At 43.7% G+C, this 15288-nt stretch overlaps 2 protein-coding genes across 10 annotated transcripts in view; one reads left to right on the top strand and one right to left on the bottom strand.

Moving 5' to 3' along the window:
• Positions 1-3087, bottom strand: part of SRGAP2 (SLIT-ROBO Rho GTPase activating protein 2) — a 247698-nt gene extending 244611 nt beyond the window's left edge. For all 8 annotated transcript variants that reach the window (XM_043923265.1, XM_043923267.1, XM_043923266.1 and 5 more), the window contains exons 1-2: positions 2952-3087; positions 524-1132 (exon numbers count right to left, since the gene is read on the bottom strand). In XM_043923265.1, coding sequence (XP_043779200.1) covers positions 524-590 — 67 coding nt within the window. In that variant the 5' untranslated portion in view covers positions 591-1132; positions 2952-3087. The remainder of the gene's footprint in view (positions 1-523; positions 1133-2951) is intronic.
• A 13-nt stretch (positions 3088-3100) lies between these two features.
• On the top strand, positions 3101-14929 carry FAM72A (family with sequence similarity 72 member A). 2 transcript variants are annotated; one of them, XM_043923274.1, is made up of 4 exons: positions 3101-4720; positions 6963-7040; positions 10351-10475; positions 14322-14929. In XM_043923274.1, exons 1-4 carry the CDS (start codon positions 4569-4571, stop codon positions 14414-14416), a joined length of 450 nt encoding a protein of 149 aa, XP_043779209.1. In that variant the 5' UTR covers positions 3101-4568; the 3' UTR covers positions 14417-14929. The 2 variants fall into 2 exon arrangements, with proteins under 2 accessions (XP_043779209.1, XP_043779210.1); XM_043923275.1 differs by lacking the exon at positions 10351-10475 and having other exon boundaries at positions 14322-14376.
• Positions 14930-15288: the final 359 nt, after the last annotated feature.

The following is a 15288-nucleotide window of genomic DNA, read 5'->3' as shown; positions in this document are numbered from 1 at the left end:
TGCCTGATGGCATAGCAAATACCATGTTTGGATATAGTGCATCAGAGAAAAAAAACAAAACCCACCCTCTCCCAGGGCTCTCCAAATGGTACACCTTCTCAAGATTGCCTTTCTCTGCCTGGACGCCTCTTCAACCTCTGAAATAAATTCCCAAACACCTGTCAGATTTCAGCTGTCCTTCAAGGAAACCTGACCCAGGCACCCAGAGGCAAATTGCCGCCTTTTCTCTCCAAGAACCTCCTGCCCCTCCCCCTATTCTATTTAGCCTGGGGAAAAAGACTACCAAAATAATGACCAGCCCTACAGACAGCTGTAAAGTCCACTCCAAAAATGCCTTTCCAGAGCCTGTGGCCCCTGCCACGGACAATCCCTCGGAGGCGCAGACCCACCTAGGAAACCACTTCTAGGGTCAGCCTGCCCCCACCTGCTCCACCCAAAGAAATGAACACCCTGCAAATCAGGGAAATGTTTGTCTCCATGGTCTACAGAGAAGATGCATTATGCTATTTTTCAAAGCCCTTACCTTTGACCTGAGTATCGTACTCTGCTATGATCTCCTTATCCTTTTTGAATTTGGCTGGAGACGTCATGTTTTCCTTCTTTCTTCCAAATTCGAATTGTGAATTGATAGATCCACGGGAAAAATCCAACCGCCGAAATCAATACCTCCAAGACCGTTTCTCCAGAGGGCAGAAGGGGCCCCCCGCGGTGGTCTCCAGCGCTCCGGGGAGCGCGGGCTGCGGGCTGGGCAGGCGGCTACGGCGGGCACATGCAGGCGGTGGGCGCTGGGGCCGGGCGCGGCGGCGGCTGGTTCCTGTGCTAGAGCCCGAGCCGCAGCCTCAGCATTAGCCGGGAGAACTGCAGCGCCCGAAGGCTGGCCTGGGGTCTGACATCAACGACACAGGCAGGGAGTGGAAGTCCTTCCGCACAACATGGTGTGAGGGTGCGGCGGTGTGGACTCGCCCAGCTGGGTCCCCGGGAGAGAGTGGGTGCGTATCGGGGTGCCGGGGGAGGGCTGGGCGTGTTTCGCGGGTTTTTGTTGCACAGGCTCGAAGATGCTGCAAATCAAATCCCAAACGGGAGTCGCAGCAGCGCAGACTGGATCGGAAGTCGTTTGCTCCGGTTCACTTGCCTGTAAATGCAGGGAAAAGGGGAGGGGGCTATCAGCCCCAGTGCAGATCCTAATCGCTGCGGGGGTGGGGTAAGGGACGCCGCTCCCAGCCTGGCCTGGGCCCATTCATCTCAGCCAAACGCTGCCCGGCCCGCAGAGCCCTGCGCAGCGAGGTGGGGAGGAAGGAAGCTCCCTCCGGATTTTGTTTTAAGGCTAAAAGAAAACACTTTGGAGCAGCGGCCTTCGTGGGCCTGGGGTGGGGACTGCGGCGGGAACGCGGGATTCCGGGCGGGGACTGCGACACCTCGGTGGCCTCCTGAGCCTTGCCAACGTTGGGCAGCGGCAGCCAGAGGGAACCCTCTCGGCCCTGCCTCCGACGCGGCCCCCGACCCCGGGCGGGGGCAACTGCCTGGACTTCAAAGGGGATCAAAGCCGGGAAGGGACAAGTCACCCGGGCACAACTTTTCTTTCCCTCCGCCCCTCCTGCCAGTTGTTTTGTTTTGGTTACTAGCTTCTCTTGGCAGCAAAATGTTGGGGTGGGGGGGGGGGGAGTGTCGGGGGGAGGGGAAGTGATCTGCAGGGAAAAAAAAAAAGGCTGCTCGGTGTGGGACACATCCAGGAAAACAATGTGGTCGGCAGAAGCAGGAAACGGGTTAGAGGCGAGGGTCGGAGTCGGGAAAACCGGGAAGGCAGGGCGGGGGCGGGGAGTGTGGAAGGCAGCCACCGCCTCTCCTAAGTCAGGGACCACAGCGACTCTAAATGCCACCCCCAACTGATCACCCAAGCTCAGAGATCCCAGACACCGCACCCAATCCCAGGCTGGGGGGTGGGGGCGGGGGGAGGTCTTTGAGGTTCGCGGCCCCTACTCCTGGCACCAGGAGGTCCCCGAGGAGATTCCGCTCGGACCCAGGCCCAGGAGGCGGGAGAGACGAGGATGCGAGTGCAGAGCCGCGCGCCTCGCTCCGGGACGCGCCGCGGCGGCGACCCTCCCTCTTTGGCTGCCCCTTTCCCTTTCCGCGCCGGGAGTCTCCCACTTCCCGCGCCTGGAGAAAGGGCCGCAGCGAGGGAGGAGCAGGGAGCCGGAGCGGCGGCGTGGTGCTTCAGACGGGCAGGAAGCAGGGGGAGGAAGGGGTGTGAGAGGTGGGGTCCGAAGACTGCACGCGAACGGGGATGAGTGGAGCTTCTGCACATGCTTGATAGGCGGGGAGCGGGCAGGGGAAGGGCTACCTTGGGGGTGAGGGGGTAGTTAAGAGACTATCGTGGGCCGCAGTGGTACGGGCGGCGCTACGATGTTAGCAACTCTGGGTTCGCAGAGGCAGGTCCAAGAAGGCGAGTGCGTGAAGAGGGGCCCGTTCCGGGCGGGCCGGGGGGCTGAGGCCGGAGAAGAGCCCCGGAAACAGCGCGGAACACCCGTCTTTCTGGGTCCAGGGCTGTGACTGGGCTCTCCGCCAGGGCTTGGAGACGGAGGCAGAGGGCAGTCGTTGGTCACGGGTGATGCCAACGACGGCTGCCCAAAGGTGCACGGAGGCTGCCCGTGTACAGGGGGCTTGGGGGAGGGGGCTGGGAGCTGACGGCGCCGCGGCGCTAGAGCCAAGGCAGGGTCCCGGGCAGGACGGCGAAGGGCGGAGACGCAGCCCTAAAGAAGCACTGTGGGCTGCACCGGGAGATGGGGAGTGGGTCCGGAGGGAGGGGGGCTGAGGGGTTCCGGGCGGCAGCGCGAGGGCGATGCCGAGAGCCGCATCCGCGCCCTCTCCTTCCCGCCTCTGCCGCCCGGTCTGTCCAGTCCGGGCTCCAGTCCCGCGGCGGGCGAGAAGAAAAGGGAGAGGGACGGAGCCTTTACCTGGCTCTGACGCGACGGGTCCTGCGCCCCCGGCTCCGCTTCCCACTCGGAGCTCTCCTCCCCTCTCGTCCCTGCCACCCGCTTCTACGCAGATCGGTCCCCCTAGTCCCCCGAGGAGCCTCTGCCAACTCCACAGGACCCCGCCGGGAAGCAGGGCCCACCCTCCTGCCAATCAGCGCCCGCTTTCTATCGACCGATGGGGCCCGCAGCCAATAGGAACAGCTGATCCCGAGAGGCCAGGAATGAGGAGGAGGAGCTGGCGAAACCCTGGAGGTGTGACTTGCACCGTCGAGGCGTGGTCACAGAGTTAAACTCCTCCCCGGGAGGCCGAGCCCCCCAGTAGAATGGAAGGGCGGGATTAAGAGAGAACCAACAGCCAAACACACACTTCTGAGGGGAGGCGCGGCCGATTGGACCGGGGAAAGAGAGGCGGAGCGTTGCGGAGAATTCTAGCCAATGCAGAGTAGAGCGCGGCGGGGCCTGTGGAACATCTGCCAATGAGAAGCGCGGTGGGCGAGCCTTGTTCTCTCACGGGGGCGAGGGGCGGGCCCGCCCAATCCTAGCGAGCGGGCCAATGAGATCGGAGGCGGGGCCAAGCTCTGCCAACCAGCAAGCGGAGATTTATCTAGGCCCGTTACTGGGGCGGGGCGTCGGCGTTCCTGGCCACTGAGATCGCCCCAGAGGCAGGCTCACGAGCCTTCCAATGCGGGACGTGGGCTAACGCGAGTTCTCCCAATCGGTGCACGGCGCCGACCGATTCAAACTGACAGCGGGTTGGAAAGGCCGAGAGCGGAAGAGCGAGCAAAAAGCGACGTGTGCGGTGGCAGAGACCCCCCCAACGCCGACCGAGCCCGCAAAGCGACCTCTGCCCCGCCCCGGCGACAGCCCCCTGCGCTCTGGAGCGGCCGCTCGGGAATGACTTGAGGGATCGGCGGGAGCCACGAGGGAAAGCTGAGGGGAGGGAGACGCAGGAGAAGCGACGCGAGAGCCCGCATGCTGAGGGCTGGGGGCTGTGCCAGGAAAGAAGTGAAGCCGGGGTCTCGCGAACTGGCAGAGAGGAGGAGGGTCGCGGGAGGGTTAAGGGATACCCAGGCTCGCCTGTGGGAGAAACTGAGGGGGTTTCTGAACCCTGAGGAGAGGAGAAAGATTTCCACAGAGGAGACGTGAGTAGGGAACCTTAGCCCCGTATCCGAGAGAGAGAGGAATCGGAGCGCTCCGAGCTAGGGGGCTTGAGTAGGAACCTGCGGATAAAAGAGCCTGTCAGCAGAAGCTACAGTAATTGCAAAAGGAACTAAAGAACAGACGATCCTTCAAATTGGAGGACAGGAAAACTGTAGAGAAGTTCCCCGAGACACCTTGCAGTTTGCCTGCTCCTCACTTCAAACTCCTCTCCCTTCCCCCCGAAAGTTAAAGAGAAAGCCAAGATTGTTGCTTCTCTGTTCCTACTCAATAAACATTACTTTTACCCTCGAACGGAAAAACAGAAAAGAACTCATATCCTTCTCAAGTTTTGGGCTTAGAAAAACTCGAGGCCTCACAATTTGATTTTTAGCCTGGGGGAATCAAACTAGGGAGGGTATTGCTCCAAAATCCCACACCTCATCCTTCCGAGACGCCATGTCTACCAGCAGCTGTACTTTCAAGGACCGGCGCGTGTCCATCCTGTGTTGCAAATTCTGTAAACAAGTGCTCAGCTCTAGGGGAATGAAGGCTGTTTTGCTGGCTGACACTGAAATAGACCTTTTCTCTACAGACATCCCTCCTACCAAGTAAGTCATGCTAGTGGCGGGCAACGGTAGCCTTTAACTAAATGGGAAAAGTGTATGGCTTGAACCTCTCGCAGTCAACAAGGAGGTTATCATTTTGGTGTTTCAGCCACTCCCAACAGTCTGATGATCCCCTTGGAGTTTAACTAAGGGGGCAGACTGTCTGGACAAAGTCTGTGGTTTAACCAGAGTGGTCAGTCCTGATGTAATGTTTCTAGTTCAATTATAGTCATGTGATCCCTTAAGTTGAATCCCTGGCCCTACCCAACCATCCTCTCACTGGATCAAGTCCATGACTGAGATGCTAGGTAATTTAAGCAAGATTCTCAGTACTGCTGGAGAAGAGAGATCATTTAAGTTTTTTTTGTTTTTATTCATAAACTTTTACTCCAAAAAACATCTCCTAGTTTTCTACCTTTTTATTTTTTTGGCAGTGGGCATGCGGAATCAGATCAGTTGCTCACCTAATTCAATACTCTTTCCTTGTGATCTCCCTCATTCTGAATGAGCAAGACATACAGATCTTTATGGGATGAAATAGAGACAGTCCTAAAATAATCTGTGTCTCCCATAAGCCCTGCTTTAGATATTATGCATTTGTTTGCATACTTAAATCCTTTTAAATTCTGTTTTCAGCCACTACCCACTTTTGGGTGTAGAATCTTTAAGAATTTGCTTCCTATTTAGAAAAATAGCCACTTTATTTGATTTAAATATACTTTTTTCTAACTCAAAAAGGTACTTTCTATAGTCAACATGTATGTGCCTTTACATGGTTTTCAAGATTTTACTCTTTATTGAAACTTTGTCACAAAAGCAAAAGAGAAATTATCCAAAATATACATGGACAACTTTTCTTTGGACACAGAGCCAGAGGAAGCATGCCAATAAACAGAATACTTTAAAATGAATTTCATGATGATGATGATAGAAACTTTTAAAAAAATTAAATATACTCAAAGCTGTGAACTTTCCTCCCTTGAAATCTTATCTGCATTGGTTTGAGTGTAGTCATGCATAATGGCAAAACCAAAGGCCCTCATTTAGTATAAAGATAAATGGATTATTATAACTACCTCTGTCTGTGTGTGTATGTGTTGCAAAAAGAAAAAGCACTAGACAATAAATCTGGACCCTACTATTGCAAAATTTCAGTGATTTTTTGCTTTTTCTTTTCAGTAACACATACAGAAACAATAGTTTTAAATATTAACCCATTTGTCTTTGCACTAGCTATGGTAAGTATAGAATAGTTATAAGGAAGGCTCACATATGTGAATTGTTAATATGACCAAGTCTTTCCTCTTTACTACTCTTCCATGTAGGGCTTACAGTGGTGTTGGATTAATGTACTAAGATGTGTGTGAACTAATGAATGCATAAGATTTTTTGAATGGAAGGTTTGTCATATTTATAGTGAGCTCACAAATATTTATTTACCCTTGCAACATATACTATAGTTCTCTTACAATTTCTCTTAGTGTCCCTTTCAGCTCTTTGAGTTTATAAAATTCATGCTAAATCACAATCCAAAGTACATATTGTGGCAAGGGTATGGAAAAATTGGAACCCTAGTGCACTGTTGGTAGGAACGTGAAATGATGCCACTACAGGGAAAATAACATGGCAATTCCTGAAAAACTTGAAAATAGATTTACCATATGATCCAACAATTCCATTTCTGAGTATATATCCAAAAGAATTTAGTGCAAGATCTAGAAGAAATATCTGCACACTCAAGTTCTTATTGTTCGCAATAATCAAGAGGTTGAAGCAGTCCAAATGTACAACAATGAATGAATAAACAATGTGATATATGCATAAATGAAATATTATCCATCCTTTAAAAGGAAGGATATCCTGCCTCTTACATGCTACAACATGGATGGACCTTGAAGATGTTATGCTAAGAAAAATAAGTCAGTCACAAAAAGACAAATACTGTTATTATTCCACTTATCTGTGGTATCTAAAGTAGTCAGATTCATAGAAACAGAAAGTAGTATGGTGGTGGCCAGGTTCTGGGGGAAGAGGGAAATGAGGAATTGTTATTTAATTGGTATAGACTTTCAGTTTTGCAAGATGAAAAAGCTTGTAGATTTGTTGCACAAAGAAAATGTGAATACACTTAACACTTATGAACTGTCCACTTAAAAATGGTGAAAATAGCAAATTTTACTTTATGTGTTTTTCACAACATTCTTTTAAAAAGTACATTTGACTGTCTCTAAACTTTTCCATCTAGTGCAGTGGACTTCATTGGAAGATGCTATTTCACTGAAATCTGCAAATGTAAACTGAAGGACATCGCATGTTTAAAATGGTAACGTGTGGCAATATTCCAAATAGCCCTGGGTTTGGGAGATGAATGTTGACAGTGAAGCACAGAAAAAGGTTCAGTGGGCTGCATCAAGCAGTGGTTATCACCCATGCAGTGAACAGTTGAAAAACCATTTGTTACTTAGAACTGTCTTTTGAAAGAGTTTTAATTCACTTTACATTTGCATATGACTTTACAATTTTTCAAAGTGCATTAACAAATACCTGCTTTAACTTTCAGAAAATGGCAGTGTAGTTTTGGAGGTGGGGGAAACACTTAGATTTACAGTAATAAAAGTCAGGTTTTAGCCTTGGCCCTATCCTTATTCCCTTGAGTAAATGTCTTAAACCTCTGAACCTCTGTTTCCTTATTTAATTTTTATCTCAAGAAGATACATATCTTAAGGTATCTTCTTGAGATAAAAATTAAAATATTTTTTATATTTACCTATAGAGTTGTTGTGAAGATCAAGTGAATTATGAATGTTAGAAGGCTTGGTAAACTATAAATTACAACTCAAATGAAAGCTATTACTATAATTTTTTGAGAGGCAAACAGACTTGAGTATTATTAATCCTATGGGATTAAATCCTAGGGAAAAAACAGTTGAGATTTTCTCATTTAAATAGGATTTGGGTTATAAATTTTGATCATTTGAATTAGCAAACTCTTTTTGTGTGGTCATGACTAATTTCTTTCATTCATTCATTTAAACTGTCTATTGAGGTCCTACCATGTGCTCATCATTGTTCTAGAGGCTGAAATTCAGCAATAAAGAAGACAAAATCAAAGGCCTTTGAACATTATATTCTGGTAGGAAGGCAATCAATCAATCAATAAGATATTTAAATAAATAAGATCTTGAATAGGATGGGAAGTGCTCCAAAGGAAATAATAATAATAAATGATAGAGAATAATAAAGGTTGAGAGAGTCGGCAAGAGCTATTTTAGATAACATGGTCAGGGAAGGTAACACTGGAATTGAATCCTAAAAACAGCTAAGATGGAGTCAAAGGAAGAATGTTCTAGGCAGAGGGAACAGCCAAGGCAAGAAGAACATATCAACTAATGGAAAAGACAATGGCCAGTGTGGCTGAGACATTGTGAACATCAGATGAGAGAGTTTGGGTAGATTAGAGATGTACTCAGAATCCAGATAGCCTAGAGCAACACCATCCAATAGAAGTGTGCAAGCCACATATGTAATTTTAAAATTTCGAGTAACTTCTTTTTATTCTTTATTAAAAGTATTTTTATAAAGAAGAAAAGCATTCTTTATAAAAACAAATGAAATTTATTTTTTTTTTAATTTTATTGTTTTTAATTTATGTTTGGCTGCACTGGGCCTTCATTGCTGCACACAGGCTTTCTCTAGCTGCAGCAAGAGGGGCTACTCTCTAGTGGTGTGCAGGCTTCTCGTTGTGGTGGCTTCTCTCTCTGAGGCACACTGACTTTAGTAGTTTGAGCACTCAGGCTCAGCAGTTGGGGCTCATGAGCTCTAGAACACAGGCTAGGAGTTGCGGCTTGTGAGCTCTCAAGCATGGCCTAGTAGTTGCAGCACACAGCTTAGTTGCCCCATAGCATGTGGAATCTTCTAGACCAGGGATCAAACCCATGTCCCCTGCATTAGCAGCTGGATTCTTAACCACTGGACTACCAAGGAAGTCCTGAAATTAATGTTATTGGATATTTTACTTAACCTAATATATCCCAAGTATTATCATTTCAATATGTAACTAACATGAAAAATTATTAATGAAATGTTTTCACATTCTTATTTTTTATTCTTAGTCTATGAAATCAAGTTTATCTTTTATACTTCCAGCACATTTCGATTCAGGCTAGCCAATTCAAGTGCTCAGTAGCCACATTTTGGATAGCATAGATCTACACTTTGGTTTGGAGAAGGGATAGGCTACCGACTCCAGTATTCTTGGGCTTCCCTTGTGGCTCAGCTGGTAAAGAATTCGCCTGCAATACAGGAGACCTAGGTTCGATCCCTGGATTGGGAAGATCCTCTGGGGGAGGGAAAGGTTACCCACTCCAGTATTCTGGCCTGGAGAATTCCAAGGACTGTATAGTCCATGGGGTCCCAAAAAGTCGGCATGACTGAGCAATTTTCACTTTCACTTTCAAACTTTGGTAGGAGAGGTCTTTGGGTTTTCATTTTTGGCCAATGGAAAGCCATTGAAGGAGTTTTAATATGGGAGCAAAATGATCTGAGGTGTACCTACAAGAATGTTAGTTCTATGAACACAAGGACTTTATTTCTAGCACCTAAAACAGTACCTGACATATAGTAGATGCTCTGTAAATGTTAGCGGTATGAGTGGATGAATGAATGAATATGGGTGGTAATTAAAGCTGTAGAATTTATTCTTGTAATATAGCCTTACAAATAACTGTCAGTCTAATGCAAGAACAACTTTTGCTTTCATTCGTTTGCCCTTCGAGAAGATTATGATTAGAAGACATGTTTTAGGTGGACTGGTACCTTTTATAGTATTTTTTGTAGGGCATCACAAAAATGACTGACTCACATTTCATAGGGTGGGGACAAGCTATAATAGGAATTTTTACAACTCAAGGTATAAGCAGTTCATGTTGTCATTTAAAAAACAAAACACTGCTAGCTAAAATGTTCCCTGTATATTCAGTCTATTTAAAGTGATCAGATAGGGAAGAAAAACCTATGGAAGAGTGAGGTATTTCTAATAAGAAGGATAACCCTGGAGACAGTAAAAGCTTCTGCAACTTTCTCTAGAAGCTGTGGATTTGCTTCATTTCTGAATTCCTTCAAAAACACTGAGACTAAAATTAGAGCAGCCAGCTTGTGTTCAGTTTTCATGGGCTCATGCTGTCTTCCTACTCCTCCATCTGTTGAAACAGTTTTTAGGTGCTGGCATGGAGCTGGAACATATAAGAACCCAACTTACCATAGTCCTGGGGAGAGCAAAAACCTTTTATCCACACATTGGGGTTTATTTCATGTATTTTGTCTGTACAACCTATCAATTTTGAACTAATCACAAGCTTATGGCAACTAGAAACTAGCTTCTGAAGGGACAATGCATAAAATAATACTAACAAAGAAATTGAGAATATGTTACTATTATTTCATTTAAAGACTCTTTTCCCACTTGACAGTAGAACTCTATTATCAGAGTAACTCCCATCCCAAAGATCCCAGCAAAGGAGGTTGTTAGGAGGAAATGAGATCTTTATATGGTCTGTCTATTTACATTAGCACATTAAAAAATTTGCATGGTCAGATATTACCTTGTATCTAATAATATTTATTTTCCTTTTTAGTGGGAACATTGTAGGTTATCATGTGATTGTTCCATGTTGTTCTTGCCTTCTTTCCTGCAACAACGGACACTTCTGGATGTTTCACAGCCAGGCAGTTTATGGTATTAACAGACTAGACTCTACTGGTAAGAAACAATTTAATTCCTGTAACATTTGTCTATCAGTATTTGAGTGAACCTCTCCATAGATCATTTCAGGATCCCATCTGAGACTTTCTCACCTGGGTTGTATCCACTAGAGTAGAACTTTGAAACTTTTATCCCAAACATTTACTTATGGAAACAAATAGAAGCCAAAACTCATTGCATTTCTGTTTTCAACATCATATTTAAGAGCCTCAAACTTGGCTGGATTTCTTGGTCTTTTAAAATTAATATTTTAATTGCTCTAAATTGCTGCTTTGATATATAATATGGCTCCAGAAAATTTTCGAATAATTTAGATTTGACAGCCAATTGTATTTACGTGTATGTGTGTGTGTGTGTGTGTGTTTAAGAAAAGGGGAGGCTAGGGTCATTGGGAGCTGTGAGGAAGGATAACTAGGTAAACCATTTTTGGTAATGTTGCTTCAGGATAAAAATAGATATTTTAACATCTATATTAATAAATTATGATGAAATTTTAGTCAAGGAAAATAGTTAATACCAATATGTTGAACTGATTATTTAGTAGAAAAATATACAACAAATTCTTAAACCATATCTACATAATACATTTTATATTGTCTGTAGCCTTTCGGTTTTGCTATAGGACACATGTTCTCAGTGTCTAATATCTGCTTAACACAACACACCAAGGTGACTTTTAGACTTTTTTTAGTCGGAACTAAAGTTTATAGAACTTTACTTTACGGAACAAGTTTAAATAATTTGACAGTCTAAGTTGGCACTAACATTCTCAGGTTTTTAAATGTATGTTTTAGTTTTCTTCAGAACTTAAAATATATTCTTTTTTTTTTTTTTTAAAGTATGATTTGCCTTCACAGACTATGAGATCTTGAGTTGTTAGCTAGGTTGTCAGGGTCTTTAAACCTTTCAATTATGCTTGGGTTTTTATAGACTCTTTTTTAAAAAAATCACCTGACATCCATTTGTGACTCTCAACCCATCATTTGGAGGCCTTAATTTAAGGCTCTAGAATGTTAAGAAGGCCATTTTTGAGCGAAGACTTCTCTGAACTCCCCTAAGTGAGATGTAGGCTCCTAATTTAGGCCTCCAGTTTTATATTTGTGTTGCTCATGGAACACATTAAAGGAAGTTTCTGCTTTGATACTGTTTTTCCTGCTTCATAGAATTCAAAACACAGGGTGGAGGTTTTTCAGTTTTGATTTACTTTTTAATATTGGTCAATTTTTCAAAGAGAAAAGCCCAGCATTCTTCCATTTGCATTGAATCTAATCCATGAGAAACAGATGTATCACAGGATTTCCTTCCTCCTTCTTAACAGAGAAAGGAAGGTGCTGCTTCTGTCAGATCCAGTCTCTCAGTTTATTTTTTCTCCTTTGAACCAATTGTGCCGAGCCACTCATGTCTCTGAGTTTTGACTCCAAGAATATCAAACTTCTCCTCTGTAACCCTAATATTATGATTTGAAGGAAGATTTTTCTAGATGCTTCATATAAAACAGAATTGCTCATGGCATTGCAACTGTCCTTGAATCACCTGAATCAGCAACATCAAAGGAATCTGTACACAAGGTTTACAAAATTCTAGAATGTTTAGACTGAAAGGGCCCCAGGAAGTCTATGTTCTAGGTTAGCCTTCACTTGTAGACCTGATTTCCTGAGACTCTCTTGAGAGGGCTTGGGAAACCTCCATTCAGATTCCCTGGAATTGACTGCTGCTGCTGCTGCTAAGTCACTTCAGTCGTGTCTGACTGTGTGTGACCCCATAGACGGCAGCCCACCAGTCTCCCCAGTCCCTGGGATTCTCCAGGCAAAAACACTGGAGTGGGTTGCCATTTCCTTCTCCAACGCATGAAAGTGAAAAGAGAAAGTGAAGTCGCTTAGTCGTGTCCAACTCTCAGTGACCCCATGGACTGCAGCCCCCAGGCTCCTCCGTCCATGGGATTTTCCAGGCAAGAGTACTGGAGTGGGGTGCCATTGCCTTCTCCACTGGAATTGGCAAATGCCCTCAAACATAGATTGTGTTCAGCTCTCCATTTAGCTTTATGCATTCTAATTGTCCCTTAGATTTCAGCCTAGAGATTCCTTACTACCCTGTCATCTGTTCAAAAGCAAAACATCATTCATTCTTGGGGGGAAAGAAGTGCTTTTATTGTAAATGATTCAAACATACAAAAAATTATATAAAATATGATAGACATCATTATGCATCAAATGGATGCTAATTTCTTGCCTGGTTAAGTTCTAGTATCTCAACCAAGAGAGATGGTTAATTGTTTTCACTGTTTAACAATGTGGCAGTGCATATCCTTGTGCATGTCTCCTTGGGCACCTGTTCAAAATGGACGAGAAAAGGATGAGTGATGGGCTAAATTTAAGACTGTATTTTTTTTAATTCATACAATGGACTGTCCAACAGAAATAAAAAGAAATGAGCTAAATAAGCTAAATCTACACATATGGACATAGACAGATCTCAAAAACATAATATTGAATGAAAAAAGCAAATTAGAAGAGATACATATAATACTATACTGTAAAAATTTAGATACACAAAATAATAATGTATATTGCCTGTGGTTATATACATTTGTAGTAAAAGTAGTAAACACATCCATGGTATACTGTTAGTGGTGGAAACTGGATTCAAACCAAATCTCCAAACCCTGGCTCATTCCATTCCACCAAATGGCCACTATCTCAAGTCAGTGTCAAAGTGTTACTCACTAAGTCATGTCTGACTCTTTGTCACTTCATGAACTGTAGCCCACTAGGCTACTCTGTCCATGGGATTTCCCAGGCAAGAATACTGGAGTGGGTTGCCATTCCCTCCTCCAGGGTATCTTCCCAGCCCAGGAATCAAACCTGGGTCTCCTGCTTTGCAGGCGTATTCTTTACCACCTGAGCCACCAGGGAAGCCCACTGTGTAGTGTGGATATCCAGAGTTGCTGAGTCCTCCCTGAGTCCATACTGACAACTGGACAGTTGAGATTTGCTTTCTTATTGACTCTCAAAGATGTCACTTAATAATAGTATTTTTTTTCAACTTAGTACTTTCAAGTTGTAATACAATGTGTGTGTGTGTTAGTCACTTGATCGTGTCTGACTCTTTGCGACCCCATGAACTGTAGCTCACCAGGCTCCTCTGTCCTTGGAATTCTCCAGGTAAGAATACTAGAGTGGGTAGCCATTCCCTTCTCCAGGGGGTCTTCCCGACCTAGGGTTTGAACCCAGGTCTCAAGTATTACAGGTGGATTCTTTACCATCTGAGCCACCAGGGAAGCCCAGTTTATATTATAACTGGCTCCAAAACCCTGCTTTTTTAATCAGAAGAAAGGCACCAGCAGCTCCATGCTTGTTGAGGAGATGGGGAAGCTTATTCAAGTCTTTCCATGCATCCTCCAAAGAGACATTTAATCTAAAAGGATCTTGTGAGATTTCCATTCTTAAAAATCATTAAAATAGATTTGAAAATTACCAGTGATTATGACATAATGTAGCTGGAGGCAAGGTTTGAGTAAATCAACTCCTGAGATCTTTTTGAGTTCCAAGATTCTAGAATTCAAGTCCTTAATTAAAAGGTTTTAAAGAATGGTTATGTTCTAGATATTAGATAGTTTTCATATCTAGGTATCAATCATGTTATTTGCAGTTCATTTTTTATTAGCTTTTCTCTTAACTGCTAACACTATAATTTCATATAAGAATGTTAACATAAGCGGGGCCTTCGATAGCTCAGTTGGTAGAGCGGAGGACTGAAGAATGTTAACATAAAAGGTTTTATGTATCTTGTTCTGAGTTGTGACAGTAGTCAACACAAAATGATTTTATGACCATTTGTTTTCAGGTGTGAATTTCCTACTTTGGGGCAACTTGCCAGAGGTAGAAGAGAATACAGATGAAGACGTGTTAGATATCTCAGCAGAGGAGTGTATTAGATGACTACAGTTATGATATATTCAATATGTAATATAACTTTTTCCTTTGTAAAAAATATATTAATGGACCAATTTAAAAATTGTTAGTAAGGATTTGTCAATGATTTCTTTTTTCGGAAGACAAAAATGGAGTATTTGTTGATTTATTTATTTGTTGTCTCAAATTAATTACCTGAGTTTATTGAACCAATGTAGTTCTTTTCTTCTACATCTGCTTCTACTTCTACCCTTTGTCTCTTCACCCCTCTTCCCAGTATAGATGTATTCTTAAATCCAGGTAGAAAAATCTTTTACATGTCGCTCTGCTATCTTCCAATCTGGGCGAGTTTTTCATACAGTTAGATGTCAGATGCCATTAATTTTACATTCTTGAATAAGGGGCATTAAATACCCACACCTTTATCACCTTGCTTATATCCATGCATAGTCCATGCATATAACCATGCATATAAGCATGTGTATATATTTGAAGCACAGTTGGGAAGTAAAGCTTAGCAGGGAATTTTTAAAAATAAAAATTTGGAAAAAAATAAAAAAATAAAAAAAAATAAAAAAATAAAAATAAAAATTTGGTTTCCATGGGTACTGGTTGTCACATGTTATATTGGCGATAAATATGTTAATATGGAGCAAGATTGTGAATCAGCAAATAAAATAAAACTCTAAAATGTATGGAGAAATCCTCTTGATTCCTCAGCATGATGCTCGATAAATGAATTTGTCAGAAAATTTTCAATATGTACTATTTACTAATATTATTTATTTACATTCTTATAAAGTCATATGGATTTTGTATTGTGAAAGCCATTTAACCTCCATCTTTAAGAATTCCATTCTCTAGAGCTTTCTCTGTAAATAGAAAATTTTAGATTAATT

Source organism: Cervus elaphus, chromosome 14 (genome assembly GCF_910594005.1).
Source record: "Cervus elaphus chromosome 14, mCerEla1.1, whole genome shotgun sequence".
In the NCBI taxonomy this organism is placed as follows: Eukaryota; Metazoa; Chordata; class Mammalia; order Artiodactyla; family Cervidae; genus Cervus; species Cervus elaphus.
This window is presented reverse-complemented; position numbering and strand designations above follow the sequence as displayed.